The sequence below is a fragment of the Kogia breviceps genome, chromosome 8 (genome assembly GCF_026419965.1).
Source record: "Kogia breviceps isolate mKogBre1 chromosome 8, mKogBre1 haplotype 1, whole genome shotgun sequence".
Taxonomy (NCBI): Eukaryota; Metazoa; Chordata; class Mammalia; order Artiodactyla; family Physeteridae; genus Kogia; species Kogia breviceps.
The window spans coordinates 58,325,275-58,341,013 of record NC_081317.1 but is presented as its reverse complement, the minus strand read 5'-3'; the positions used below and the strand labels follow the sequence as shown (position 1 = coordinate 58,341,013).

The window sequence follows — 15,739 nt, the reverse complement described above, 5'->3', positions numbered from 1 at the left end:
CTCTTCGTTGCGGTGCACAGGCTCTAGGTGTGCGGGCTTCAGTAGTTGAGGCTCACGGGCTCTAGAGCACAGGCTCAGTAGTTGTGGTGCATGGGCTTAGTTGCTCCGCGGCATGTGGGATCTTCCCAGACCGGGGCTCGAACCCTTGTCCCCTGCATTGGCAGGCGGATTCTTAACCACTGCGCCACCAGGGAAGCCCAAGGGTGGAGTTTTTAATCAATTCTTCCTAAAAAGCACTTAATCTACAAAACCAGAACATGATACATCAAATTCCTTTAAATTACCTGTGCTCATTGCCTTTTCCTCCTATCCTGATTTATTAATATATACTGTTATAATAAGCTGCTCTTTAATAGCCCATTGGTATGGTAATAATTTAGCCTTGCCCAATCATCTCTAATAAAACTTATTTTGAAGTGGCTTCTTTTTAGCAAAGATTGCTAACTCCCCCTGGTTTTTCTTACTAGTGAATGTGCTGGTCAACCATAAACAACAAAGCAGAAGCTCCTTAGGGTAATGCCTAGTGAGTCAGAAAGAAGCAAGAAGAAAGTACAGCAAGAAGGTGAGATGCACACAAAAACCCTGTCTCAGCTTTCCTGAACTCAGTCCAGAGGTTTCCTTCTTAAGCTAGGAAGGATTTTTTCCAAGAGGAGATGACACACATGTCTTAATAGCACGGGAAATGTACCTAGTACCGAAGACAAAAAGGAGGTCAAAGAAAACTAGGTTGAACTCTATATAATAATGTCTGGGTTAACTATCCTGCATTCCTTGTTTCTTTCACTGTGGTAGCACACACATAATTAAAAATTTACCATCTTAGGGGCTTCCCTGGTGGCACAGTGGTTGAGAGTCCGCCTGCTGCTGCAGGGTACACGGGTTCGTGCCCCGGTCTGGGAAGATCCCACATGCCACGGAGCGGCTGGGCCTGTGAGCCATGGCCGCTTGAGCCTGCGCGTCCGGAGCCTGTGCTCCGCAACGGGAGAGGCCACAACAGTGAGAGGCCCGCGTACCGCAAAAAAAAAAAAAAAAAAAAAATTTACCATCTTAACCATTTTTAAGTGTACGGTTTAGTAGTGCTAAGTATATGTACACTGTTGTGCAACTAACCCCCCGAACGTTTTCATCCTGCAAAACTGAAACCCTATACCCTTTAAACAGCAACTCCCTCTATGCTGCATTCTTGACTAAACAATCCAAGAGAGGGTCCCTCCTTCCTCTCACAAGCCGCTAGTCAAAATTTGCCCATAACCTTAATGATTTAGCCATTTGAAAATCTCTTCCTACTAAACAGTCTTTAGAACTCAGGCTTCTGGGTGACCAGAACTCCCTGCATAACTCTGGGATTAGCATATGCCAGCTTTCATCAGGTAATAATTAAAGCTACCAATGGTCTATACCCATGCTGAGCTATGGTCTAGGCTTGATAAGTGAAGTATTAAAATGTCTGTAAATGGTTTGCTCTCCATTCCTTTAATCCTGAGATGCCATACCTCTGTTCTTCTTCCTGCTTTCGACAAGTTTCTCAAGTAGATCAAGAAGACAAAATATACTTTGTCTTAGAGATTTAAAAGTGGGCAACCTTGTCATCATTCCATTTCCCACGGAAGGCCAAACAACATGTCTCTCAACTCAAAAAGATATGGTAAGAGGAGGAAATGATGGGAAGGCTCGGGGCCAGGGTGGAAAGTCTTTCCTCCTTTTTCCAAAAGTGACTTTAACACAATTGCTTCTGGGTGTCAACAGATATGAAGTGACGAACACAGAACTTAACAAATGTCTGCAACTTTGTCACTGGTGCCCTGTAAAGACACAGGCGATAACTCGAACTCAAAATATTTCAGAGTTTTGCAAGGCATTTCAGTTAGCCTTGTACTGCTCTCGACATCAGGATCCTTACATGGAAAGATTCTTTCCTGGCTCTTTCGAGTTTAAGTATAATCAAAAGAAACCATGGTTGTCAAAACACTTTGTAAGACTAAACAGATGAGAGGGATTACAACCAGGGAAGCAAATGGGTTCATCATTAAAGATGATCTGGCCAGGAAATGAGGAGATGGAGCATCAAGATGTAAATCAACCACTGCCTGGCTGAGGCACCCTGGGTATGTCACCTGCCGTCCAGGATTGCTAATTTGTGAAATAGTGACTAAACTCCCTCCTTGATTGCCTCACAGCTTTGTGTGGAGGAGCAATACACCGGGTGTCAGTGGAGCAGTCACATGGGGAGTATACATTAGCTAGGGTGCTATTATACTCTATGCGGTCTAACTACCCACATACTTGCTCGAGTTTGAAGCATTGCTCAACTTTGCAGATGTCCTTCTGGGCTGCTTCATAATAAATTTACAAGTGCTTGTTTTTACAAATGCATTAGAAGACCTGTTGATTGAAAGGCAGAGTAGGAATTTTTATTGTTTCATTTTTTTAAAGAAAAATCTTAATTTTAATAATTTAATTTTAAAACGAAACCTACAAATGCTAATACTATACTTCTTACGTTTCCCTTCTGTTTCTTCCTTTATATGTCTTTAACCTTTTCCTCTCTGCCCTCTTTCCAAATCAGAAAACGCACAAATCTCACTCATTTCTACTTAAAGTAAAACCAGCCAGAGAGATAACTTTCGATTTTGTTTTCTCTCCTGAACGTCTCCCACTCCTTCTCTTCATAGGCAAAAGCTTCAAAAAAAGAGTTGACTCTTCACTTTCCCTACTTCCCCTCCTCCCATTCACCTTCCACTGCAGCCTGGCTCCTGCCCCTTTAGCTTAGGGGGTTCCTTGAAACCCTCTAAGCTAAAGGTCTATGATGACCTAACTACAAAATACAAAGGATGCTTTCCAACCTTTACCCACATAAACCTCTTTGCAACACCTGGCTCTGTTGACCTCATTCCAGAACTCACCCCTCCCCAACCCCTTGCCCATCTTGCAGCTACCATCTCATTTAATCGTCCTGTCCCTCAAACCTCCATAGCTCTGCATGAAATCATTCCATTAGCTGCTCCTCCAATGTCTGTGTTCATGGGGCTTCCTTCCTTCACTCTCTTCTCATTTGTTTTGCTCTCTTTTGGAAAGAGCACGTACAGTTCATGCCTTCAAAACTACACATATGCTGAAAATTCCCAGTCTACCGATACAGCCCAGAGCTCTCTCTGAATGCTATACCCTTAATTTATCACTGCTTTCAGTAATATTTTTTAAATGTATTTTATCCCAGCTTTCAAACTCAGCATTATATAAATGTTGATGCAGTGGTTACCTAGGAAACTGTCAGATCAGTTAGAGGACAACTATGAGGGAGGAATACATATTTCTGAAGATAGCTCAGATTTCCATGAGCAGAGACATATGAAATTTAAAAGTAATATGGAAAATAAACGCCTTCAGATCCTGAGAAGTTATTTTCAACTTCATCTCCATTCCTCAATCCTTATAAATATTGCACCCCTTCCTTATATTGTGAGGGTTGAGTCCTAAGACAAACTGCCAAGCCCGTAAGTATTGTGAACATACTCAAAAGTAGCTGAAATTTCAAATGCAAAATCTAAATTGCCAAAGACGTGCTGTATAATTTTAAGTTTAATAAACCTGTAAGGATAAATGGAAAGCACTTTTTCATGGTATAAAATAAAGCTTTAACAGAGTTGCCTTAATAACCGAGAAAGGAACAACTTACATATTCAAAAAGTGACAACTGGCTAAAATAATACTAAAATGGGTGGAAAGGAACAGTACTTAGCAATCAAATATGATATTATAAAACATATTCAGTGGAAAGGAAAAATGTCACGATATATTATGCTTTGAAAAGTGGGTTACCAAAGAGTAAAATTAATATGATCCCAATTTAGAAAAAAAATTAATATCTCTATATACGAAGAGAAAAAGAAAGAATACACACCCCAAAAACAGTTATGGTGATGGTAATACATATTCTATCTCTCCTTTGTGCTTTTGTATATTTCCTGAATTTTCTATGACAAATGCTTCTTAAATGCACTTTTAAGCCAAGGTTACAAGAAGAATACAATTAGAAAAACAATCACAATACAATGTTCAATGAAAAAGGTATGACTACATCTATATCAAGGAGCACATGCCTAGAGAAAAGACTGGAATGAAATATACCAAAATTCAATTAGTCCATGTTAAAGTGCTCATAATTATTCTTTCCTCCATCCTCCCTGATGCTTGGCAATATGGTTACGTTATTTCATAATAAAATAAATGATTAAAATTTTATAAGATTAAAAAAAGGCTCAAGAGGGAGTTGTACCCCAAGAGTTGAATTTGGTTTTGTTTCTGCTTTTATGTAACAAGGTCACCTACTCACTAAATCCCTTAGGAGCTCCGAGACTCCTTCCCTAATTTGTAAAATGGGCACTACACCTGCCCAGGCCTCTCCCCACCCTACCCATTAGTAAAACACAAAGCCCTATCATAACATCAACACTGCAATTTACCCAAGGGTTGGACTGCTCTCCCCAGTCCCCCAGGAACACCCACACACCCCCCACCCTTCCTGACCTTTTCACATTAGATGTTCGGTGCTGTCCGGATGCCTGCTTTGTATCAAATGATGAGAAGTGTTGGCTGCTTGTTGCCATATCTGTGGGAGAAGGCCTGTTAATAAAAAGGCAGTGAGGTTGTTACTTCTTTGTCTTACAGGAAAAGTCTACATAGATTAAAGTATACAACACAAGTCCTTCAATTATTTATATTATCTCACTTCCATTTCTTATCAGTTTTGAAAATCAAATAGCAGAATCCACTCAATTACATGGTGAATATTCCTGAAATACAGCCCCAGTAAGATAAACTTATTTTTCTTTATATTCCAGTACACAAAAAAGAAATTAATGAAATCACCCCCCAAAACTCTCCACCCAAAGATAACACTGTAGCTTGTTTATATCCTTCCAAATCTTTTCCCAAGTAAATCTATCTATCTATCTGTCTATATTTTTCTTAATTGAAATGGAATATTACTGTAGGAGAGGAAAAAGTTTTCGTCAACCCTCTTAGGGTCCCCGGCTGGGTCTGGAAATTAAACTGACAATGACAGATCAACAAGAGAAAAGCACATAAATTTAATTGATGGTTACATGTACGTGAGAGCCTTCATAGGAGAATGAAGACCCAAAGAAGTGAGCAGAGCAGAAATCTTTTATACCTTTCTGACAAAGAAACAATACATTTGTCAAGAATTGACAAAACAAATGGTGAAGGCCTAGGGGTAAATGGTGAAGGAATAACTTGGAATAAATAGGGTTAATTTAACAAGATTTGTCTGCAGACTCTCTGAGCTGTACGAGTCTGTCTCCAGTAAAAACAGAATTTATGTCCTACCTTGAGGCAGAAAGAGGGAACTTTTTCAGTGTTCACTGCTTCTTGATTGCCTTCAGCTCAAAATGATTTTTATGTCAAAGAGGCATATGTATTTTGGGATAACATATTCTGGTTTCCTTCATTATATGCTTAATTTACCCTGAATCTTTTCTTCTCAACAAATACAGAGTTGCTCTATCATAGTTAGTGTCCACATAGCAGTCTACTGAATAGAGGTAACATAATTTGTCACCTATCCCTCATTTTGAGGCATGCTAGTTGCTCCCAATGTTTGGCAATTATCAATACAAACAATACTACAATAAGTCCCTTTACTCACTTGCCTGATTATTTCCTAAGGATAAATTCTGGAGTGAAAGGGCAAGTATTTTGTAAAATATCTTATGTTTTAAAAACTGACTTGTTTCCCATTATATATTTATACCACAGAATGCCAAGGTAACATAGAGGAGCTGGAGACCAATCTGGTTTGCAGAATCTTAGGCCACATTTTGACCTGGATCTACCTCACAGACACACGAGGAGGCAAGCCTACTGCAAAGAAGGAAATTTCCATAGAGCTTAAGAATAAGCCCTGCCCTGTATATAACAGAATCATCACGCTCCCACTGACGATTCACCTTTACTGTTCACAAGCCATAGAGAAGAGAGGAAAGGGTTATTGACCATCCCTTTAGGAAAGCTCTTTTTTTTAAATTCTAAGATGTCAATGCCCTTATTGTACATTAAGTGGAGTTTGATTATATTCTACCTTCAGACTTCCCAATACCCGGTAATACTTTATATTCAACATTCATCTTTTCTTGAACATGTCAAGTTTCCTAAATTTCATACATCAGGTTAGGGGAAAATCAAGGTTCTTTTCACAAGGGTGGTTGGGTGTGGGTGATGGGAGAAAAGAAAACGCCACAGATAAGTGGAAATGTAGCTTGAAGGCATGTTATTTTCCATCACAAGAACTTCTTACCAGGAGAATGGAGAAAGCCCTAAGCACTTAGGTAAACCAGACTCCAGGGTACTGACTGCCATCTCCGTTTACAAGCAGGGAAAGAGGAATAGATAGATTCAAAGGGCTGTCTAGCCTTTTGGACCATTCTTGCCTACCTGTTCCCTTACAGATTCATTTATAAGGGCCAGAAAAATATGTTCTCTGAAATGTATATTAAAATGTCCCCATTTCTCATCTGCCTTATCTTTAATTTTAAAATTCTCCCCAATATTGAAATTTTTATATAATCAAAATTAATCATTTCCCTTTAATATTTCTGATTTTAAGGGCACACTTAGGAAAACCTCCCCTCCACAAAGATTATATAAAATAATTTTACCATGCTGCTTATTTTTAAAATATTTAATGTGTTGATCCATTTATAATTCGAGTATATGGTACAAGATAGTGCTGTGCATTTTTCTTAATCTTTTGCCATTTTTCCCAAGATGATTTTTTAAAAAGTCTGTATCTTTACCCCAATGATTTGACATACCATATATATAAAACATTGAATTAAGTTCTGCTAAAATCAAGTCTGTTGTGTCAGGTAAATGTTGCATGTTTCAAAGCTACAATTATAGCATCTTTACCAGGCAGAAAACACTTAAATTTAGCAGAACTTAATAATTATTAATAAAACAATACTAGATTTTTTTCATTTTTCTGGGGTACAAAAGTTTCATTTTTTATGCTTTTATATTCATGTACTTGAAGTCCCAGAAATTCTACAGTATTTTAAAATTCATATCAGTATCACAATAAGTACATCATGCTACAAACTGATTTTTTTTTTCAGTTTTCTTTTATAGACCTAATTCACTCACTTACTAGATAGTAAACTACTATCTAGTATTTTATCAAGAACCTATTTTCCCCTTTTTTATGAGAAATGCTTAAATACATGGAGAAAATAATTTAACACACAAGTATATCTAGAATCCACTTTTGTGTACAGTGTGATCTAAATTTAATTGTTTCCCCTATGGATAGGTAATTATCCCAACAGCAATGAATAACTCATCCTTCAGCTACTCAGTAGCTTTGAAATAAGATTAAAAAAAAAAGATCGCATGCCCACTCAATGCCATCTTGGAGCACTGTCTAACAGGCCCACCCAAGGAATATTTCATTCTATAAGGGATATATCCTTGTTTGACTTGCTATTTTCTATTGATTAAGGTCTATATTCTACAAAATAATACGTTAACTTGCAGATTTTTTTTGTCTGGTACATACGCAAATAATTTGGTACGGCTATGGTTTTATTGCCTTGTAGGAGATTAACCAGTTTTGTATATAACAAATCTTATTCCAACATTCTTTCTTCAATTCCCCAAATGCTCTTGGAACAGTTTCACCATCTTGATGATTTCTTCATTGATAAGTAAATGTTTGACATGCGTTCACGCTAAAATTATCACACTCCGACATAATGAATGACAGTGTTATCTCTAACCCAGGGCAGGTTTCCATACATGTACAGGGCAGTTTCAGGCATTCTTTTGATCCATTCACTTATTTGCCTCTGCCTGCACCATTCACAAAACTTTCATTGGCTTGGCTTTATTAGATCCTATATGACAATGGGCAAGCCCTCTACTTTATTAAATGCTCTTTGGGGGAGGGGGGTGTCTGGGACTGCTATTGCAACTTCATTCTTATTTACAAATTTTAGAATCAGTTATTGTAAAGTTCCAAGAAAAGTCCTGTTGAGGTTTTGAGTGGGACTTCATTACATTTTCAGAGATTTTGCAGAGAATTGTAAACTTTACAATATTATATCTTTCAAATCTATACACATTATTCAAGTCTTCTCTTACTTCCTTCAATAAAGGAAGGAAATATACATAAAACACTGCACTGAGGAATGTGTACCCTTGCAAAGACGCCATGCTAGATGTTCCTTATATTGCTTTAGTTTTAGAATGTGTACCAACAAAGCAAGCACAGTTAGTAAAATTTGAACTGAAAAAAATGACTTGTCTGTTCCACTTCTGAGTATAACCTAGACGTTAAACTCAGATGTCAGGAAAAAAATGTATTTTTAGCTAGAGAAAAATATTGTTATTGGGTTTATAGAGGCTAAGAAAAACAGTACATCATATTTCATTTACAGGTATAGGTATGCTAGAAAATGTGTCCTTATTTTGCCCTGATTTTACTGCTTTAATTTCTGTAAGTTTTTAAACAGCTTTATTGATACATTATTCACAGACCATACAATTCACTCATTTAAATTATACATTCAATGGTTTTTAATATTCAGAGACAGTATGTCACTTTCACCACAATCTAATTTTACATTTTGTCACCCAAAAGATACTCTATATCTATCCACCAGCAATCGCTTCGCATGTCCCTCCACCTCTAGCCCTAAGGAACCACTAATTTACTTCCTGTATGTACAGATTTGCCTATTCTGGATGTTTTATATTAATGAAATTATATAATATGTGGTCTTTCCTGATTGGTTTTTTCACTTAGCATAATGTTTTCAGGAGTCATTTGAGCTGTTGCATGTATCAATACTTCATTACTTTTTACTGCCAAATATTAATCCATTGCATAGATATAACACACTTCATTTGTCATTTTATTAGTTTATGGATATATGGGTTATTTCCACTCTTTGGCTATTATGAATAATGCTGCTATTAATATTCATGTACAAGTTCTTGTGTGGACATATACTTCATTTCTCTTGGTATATAACTAGGAGTGGAAATGCCGAATCCTATGGTAACTCTATGTTTGACATTTTGAAGAGCTGCCAGACCATTTTCCAAAGTGACTGTGTGATTTACATTCCCACCAGTAATGTATGAAAGTTTCAGTTTCTCCACATGTCGGACAACATACTGTCCATCTTCAGGGGTGTGATGGTATATTATTGTGGTTTTGATTTGCATTTGTCTAATGAGTACTGAATCTGCTTAGCTACATGTTAACCATTTGTATGTCTTCTTTGGAAAAATGCCTCTTCAGGTTCTTTGGCCATTTTTTAATTGGGTTACTTGCCTTTTTATTATCGAGTTTCATACCGCTCTAATTTTTAATCACTAGGTAGAACTATTCTCAGATGAAAAGCTTAGCTTCATTTTTTATACTTTTTCTCTCATTCAAATCATAGTTAGCAGAATCAATTCAAATTTAATTTCCCCCAATAAATCCGATACAATGAGCTATGTTACCGCACGATGAAATACAAGCTAGCCCATTTAAAAAAGAAAAAAATGAAATAAAATTTCAAAAATTAATAAAAAGACACTTTATATCTTTGAGGCTTTTTCATCAAAGTTAAAATCTCTCTTTAGGGGACGAGAGAAATGCATGAAGAAAGACCAGTGGGTGTGCTCCAGGAGGCACCATTATGAAACCCACAGTCGGAATGGCGCCCACTGGAGCTATGACACAGGACTCCGGGGCGCCACCGACAGATTTCCAGGAAACCTACTGCTTCATATTATTGCCCATATGACCAACCTGTCTTTCTTACCAAAGAAAACTGCTCATCAGACCAAATTCTGTCCCATGGATGATGTTTTCAAATAGCCATTCTCAGGGCCAATGATCAGAGGAAAAAGGGAGGTGCTACTCCTACTGCTGGGAGAACAGAACAGCCCAGAAATTACCAGGCACTCCCCAAACACGTTACTGTCAACTTCACCCCCTCGCCTGCTATGCTGTCAGAATCAAAGGAAAGGGGCTTCCCCGGTGGCGCAGTGGTTAAGAATCCACCTGCCAACGCAGGGGACACGGGTTCGAGCCCTGGTCTGAGAAGATCCCACATGCCACAGAGCAACTAAGCCCGTGTGCCGCAACTACTGAGCCTGCACTCTAGAGCCCGCAAGCCACAACTACTGAGCCTGCGGGCCACAACTACTGGAGCCCGTGTGCCTAAAGCCCGTGCTCCGCAACAAGAGATGCCACCGCAATGAGAAGCCCATGCACCGCAACGAAGAGTAGCCCCCGCTCGCCGCAACTAGAAAAAGCCCACGCGCAGCAACGAAGACCCAAGGCAGCTAAAAACAAATAAATTAAAAATAAATAAATTTTAAAAAAGAATCAAAGGAAAGAAATTTCAACATTTTTTTTTTGGTGCCATACTAGTCCTATCCTTTAGAGGGAAGATCTAAAAGGCTGAAAAAGGCCAAAGGGCAAGCACCAACACAGGATATAATTATTCTATTAGGTGAGATACTAGTGAATTTATAAACTAGATAAACTACCCCTAAAAAATTCATGCTTAAGACTTATTAAAAAAGGCTTCCTCGATCAAATTATAAATCTTCATATTATCTGAAGGACTTGGGTGGTTTTTACATTCTTTGTGCTTTTCCATAAAAGGAAGAGCTCAAGGAGGTGGAGAAAGTTAACTTGGAAGAAAGAAGAGCTAGAGGAAAGCAGAGAAAAAGAAAGAATACGAGAGCTATCTGCAGACACTTCCCTCCCTTGTTCACTTGGAAGGTTCCAATTCATCCTTCTAGATCAGCTTCTCTGGAGCTGTATCCTACTCCCAAATGATTCAGAAAAATACATAATAGTGAGTATACAGACAGAGAATAATACACAAATGCGGCAAAATGTTAAAAAGGGATTCAGGGTATAGAGAAGTTCTCTGTATTATTCTCATACCTTTACTCTAAGTATGGAGTTACTGCAAAATAAGATGTTTTTAAAAGACAGCTCCTGTAGCAAAGGGCAGAGAACAGGGATTAAATAGGAGTGGCCACTAGGCCTCCGGCACCTGTGGACCAGCCAACACCAGTGGAGAATGCCAAGCCCTTGGGGTCATGGGCACACCAACAGGTCCAGCCATCAAAGGTGCTTCGGGAGCAGAGGCAGCAAGGACAGAGGTCATTGCAAAGATAGCCGATGAGACGTCAACCAGAGTGCAACACCCAGACGAGGGCTCCATCCCTGTGTCACTTCCTCCTGCCCCCAGAGGCCATCTGGGAAGGAGGAGAGGGAGGGGGAACCTTTGAGAAGGGAGATGTCAGCCCGATGCAGAGTTTAAGTTTTTACTTGCCTGGGCATTTACCTCTCCTACTCCCCCAAGAAAATCTGAGTCCCTCTGAAAGAGGCTGTCTGAATTTTGAACAGATGATGTCATCTTTAATTGACAACTTAATGGTTTTTTTCCCATCCTCAAGGGAGATGAGAGTTTCAGGGCAAAGTGAGGACAGGTGAAAAGAATAAAAGTTCATTTTTGGATAAATGAGAAAGGATGCCCAGACCCTACTCACTAAGAAAATGGAGGGTGGGACTTATTGTCTCTTTAGAAAAAAGAAAGTACCCCAATAGATGCTGTTTTTCTTGCCCAGAGCCACAGCAAATCACTGACAGAGTTGGAAACTAAAATCAGAGCCTGTATCTTTTCAGCTTCTTTCCTTAGGCAAAGCAAACTGTACTCCATGTTATTATTTAAAACAATAGAATGTTAGTTGGCAAGAGATATACACAGCACCTGTTTCATTTTGCTGGGTTTTTTTTTTTTTTTACTGATTTTTTTAAATTTAAAAGAAAATCCCTTCCCTACTGGAAGGTTCTCTTATTTCTAGTGGAAAACTTCTACCTAATCTTTTAATTATCCTTCTTCAGTTCCCTACTGTAGTGCAAATTAGGAGAAAGCATGCTGCAACACAGGCAGGATGCTGGATTCTACCCTAGCTGTGCAAGCAGTGTAACTATGGACCAATCACTCACCTCTACCAGGGGCTGGGGGTGGGGTGAGTAGGAAACAGGGAGGCTACTGTTCAACGTGTGTAGAGTTTCCGTTTTGCAACATGAAAACAGTTACGGAGGTGAATGGTGGTGATGGTTGCACCACATTATGAATGTATTTATTAACACTACTGCAGTGGTGGTTATGATGGTTAAAGTTTATGTTACATGTATTTTACAACAATAAAAACAAAAATGGGGGGCTTCCCTGGTGTCACAGTGGTTAAGAATCCACCTGCCAATGCAGGGGACATGGGTTCAAGCCGTGGTCCGGGACGATCCCACATGACATGGAGCAACTAAGCCCGTGTGCCACAACTACTGAGCCTGTGTGCCACAACTACTGTAGCCTGTGTGCCTAGAGCCTGTGCTCCACAGCAAGAGAAGCCACCGCAATGAGAAGCCCACGCATTGCAGCAAAGAGTAGCCCCCATTCACCACAACTAGAGAAAGCCTGTGCACAGCAACGAAGACCCAACGCAGCCATAAATAAATAAATAAATTTATTTAAGAAAAAAAAAATGGGGGCAAAAGCAGCACACACACAAAAGCCAGAAGAGGGCTAACAAGAGCAAATGGAGGTTTTCAGCATAACAATGAATGGGGGTAACTGTTTATCATTTCTTTTAAAACACCACCTAAAACAAAGATTAGCAAAATAAGAAATTTCTAAAAAGCAATGGTGAAAACAAGCTTTCCTTTCATTTGTCTCATGGTCCATGAGGGAAAGAAAAATTAAGGCTACCCCAAAGTTTTCCAGGCTAGACAATGTGTCTCTCCTCTGGGTTTCATGGTCAAAATTTAAAACTCATCATGGTATGATGAATGGTCTACTTTTCAGTTGCTGTGAGTAGTTTACAAGCTTTTTAAGGACAAGCACTCTCTTAGCCCAGAGAAGCTCAATAAGTTTTGGTTGAATTAATGACATTTGTATTTATTCTATATATATTAGTACCCTTGTGCCAAACACAATATCAATACTTGGCATTTTATGTCACCTATGTAGATCACGGAAAGTACCCATGAATATCATGGAGTCCTCATTCACAACAAGCAGCTATCAGTAAATATTACGGCTTCCCCCACAAACATCTATTAGAGGAGACAAGCAAAACACAAGGGGAAACATACAAATACTCAGGTAATTAAGCGCCAAAGTTTAATTTTTTTTAGCTCTTCAATGTGTGGCTGTTTTCATAGTGGTGTACTGTATATATTCACATTCAGTCTGTGGTACCAAATGGGCACATAAAATGGTTTTGTTATGCAGGGATGATATTGCCCTTAAAAATAGCTAATATTAAAGATGGGTGATGGCACATAATGCTGTATATTAAGGCCCAGTTTGCTAGCTCATGGCAAGGCTCAAATTTTGCCCCACCCACTAAGCTAAGAAGATAATGACTACAGCCGCAAACCACAAGAGAAAGTCGTCTGGGTCCCACACTTCCCTGGTTTCTAAAATATAGTCACCTGTAATGACCTGAAATAAGATATTCTATAACCCACTAATCTAAAACGATCACCAAAGAAATCCATTCATACCACTTGAATGATCACTAAAGACTTCCCACACCAGCTATTCCCTGGTAGCACAGTGGTTGAGAATCTGCCTGTCAATACAAGGGGCACAGGTTCGAGCCCTGGTCTGGGAAGATCCCACAGGCCACGGAGCAACAAAGCCCGTGAGCCACAACTACCGAGCCTGTGCTCTAGAGCCCGTGAGCCACAACTACCGAGCCTGTGTGCCTAGAGCCCGTGCTCCACAACAAGAGAAGCCACTGCAATGAGAAGCCCACGCACCGCACCAAAGAGTAGCCCCTGCTTGCGGTAACTAGAGAAAGCCTCTCGCAGCAGCCAAAAATAAATAAATAAATTTTTTTTAAAAAGACTTTCCACACCTGTGAACTGATAAACTATCAAAAGAAAAACAAGCTATGCATGAAATTCATGTCAAACTCATGTTCGTATAATCTGTTCATAGATGCAGTTCTGCCCTTTCTAAAATGAGCCAAAGACCTAAGTGTAAATTTTGTGTTGAAAAGTAGAAAGCAAGTCAAAACGATAGGAAGATCTCTGAGCATGAGGTCAAAAAACCTATAAGCATTTTTCATATGCAGAGGATACTGCGACTTTATTTAAAAAGGGAGGGGGCTGCCTACATTCCCCCAATCAACCCATGGCTAAGAGACACAATACAACAGCCTGTAGGAGCACAGATCAGTCAACTTTTAGCAACATGGAGTCACAGTCAGCACTTTGAATGACTTTGGACAACTGATTTAACATTTTCCCACCTCATTTTCCTTCTCTGTAAAAGGGGAGATCAACTAACACGGTTGTTATTTAAGATACAAAGACTTTCCGTGGGTACCGGACCTGACACAGAAGACATTTTTAAAAGAATCTAACCCATTTCTTCTCCACTAAGATATGAAAACGATGACACAGCAAAAAGCTGCTAAACCTCCCTCACTGCTTTGTTCAGGAAACCACAGAGAGCCTCAAAATCCCTTATCTCATGACAGGCCTCTGAGACTTCTGCTAATCAAATGAGAGATTTGATGCAAAAAATGGGAGATTAGGGGGCTTCCCTGGTGGCGCAGTGGTTTAGAGTCTGCCTGCCGATGCAGGGGACACGGGTTCGTGCCCCGGTCTGGGAAGATCCCACATGCCGCGGAGCGGCTGGGTCCGTGAGCCATGGCCGCTGAGCCTGCGCGTCTGGAGCCTGTGCTCCGCAACGGGAGAGGCCACAACAGTGAGAGGCCCGTGTACCGCAAAAAAAAAAAAAAAAAAAAAAAGAGATTAAAAACTATACAAAGTCACAAGTGGGTTATAATCTTATAAATTTGTTTATGATGTACTGGGTTGGAAATCAAAACATATTTTCCATAAAAACAATGATTGATATATATCTATACCAATATATATCTCTATGCATGTGTTGTGTGTGTGTGTGTATATATATATATATATACACACATGCATATATCTCTATGTACATTCGTATGTATATGCACACAAATATGTTAAATTCTCTACCTAAGCCATCAAAGCCTATTTAAGCCCTAAATTATAAATAACTGGCCAGAGCCTTAGAGCCAGGAGCAAGATGACTTCACCACTCATACTTTAGTGACACTTCAGTGGCTCATCATGGCCCTTGCCGCAGTTTCTTGGCAAGGTACCCTTGGTACCTGTCTTTCTCTAACCAGACCATCCTCACTAGAACTGCAGGCCTCTCAAGCTTCTTGGCAAACCCTGAAGAGACCATGGTGAAGGGGATCAGAGTATGTCACCCCAAAATATATCATTTTCACGTAAAGATTATTTTGAGGTGAAGGTAATTAGCTCTCTGCTCTCCTCCTTCCTATCTAAAATCAGGGTATCAATTTCCTTTTGTAACGATGTCTCCCTCTCCCACACCAGGAAGAAAACTAGTCCAAAGATAACTCTTATCACCTGAGAGGACTCTTAGCTGCATAAAAAACTTACTAAACAATTCTTCTCTAACATACATTTTCTAATCATCTTCCCATAACTTACCCTCATCCAGAAGCCCCCCAAACTCTTTTATTTAGCTTCTTCTCTACACTTCATCATTCTTTGTTTAGATGGTAAATAAGCCCCAAATTCTAACCACCTCCTTGAGGCACGTTTCTTTGCAAACTTTCG

The 15,739-nt window shown here is 39.4% G+C and overlaps 1 protein-coding gene across 5 annotated transcripts in view; it reads right to left on the bottom strand.

Moving 5' to 3' along the window:
- TTC39B (tetratricopeptide repeat domain 39B) overlaps window positions 1-15,739 on the bottom strand; it is a 134,858-nt gene that overhangs the window by 65,439 nt on the left and 53,680 nt on the right. For 3 of the 5 annotated variants that reach the window (XM_059072943.2, XM_067041477.1, XM_067041479.1), the window contains one exon: window positions 4,528-4,623. In XM_059072943.2, coding sequence (XP_058928926.1) covers window positions 4,528-4,623 — 96 coding nt within the window. Of the gene's footprint in view, window positions 1-2,283; window positions 2,383-4,527; window positions 4,624-15,739 lie in introns of all 5 variants that reach the window. The other 2 variants (XM_067041478.1, XM_067041476.1) reach the window with 1 other exon arrangement.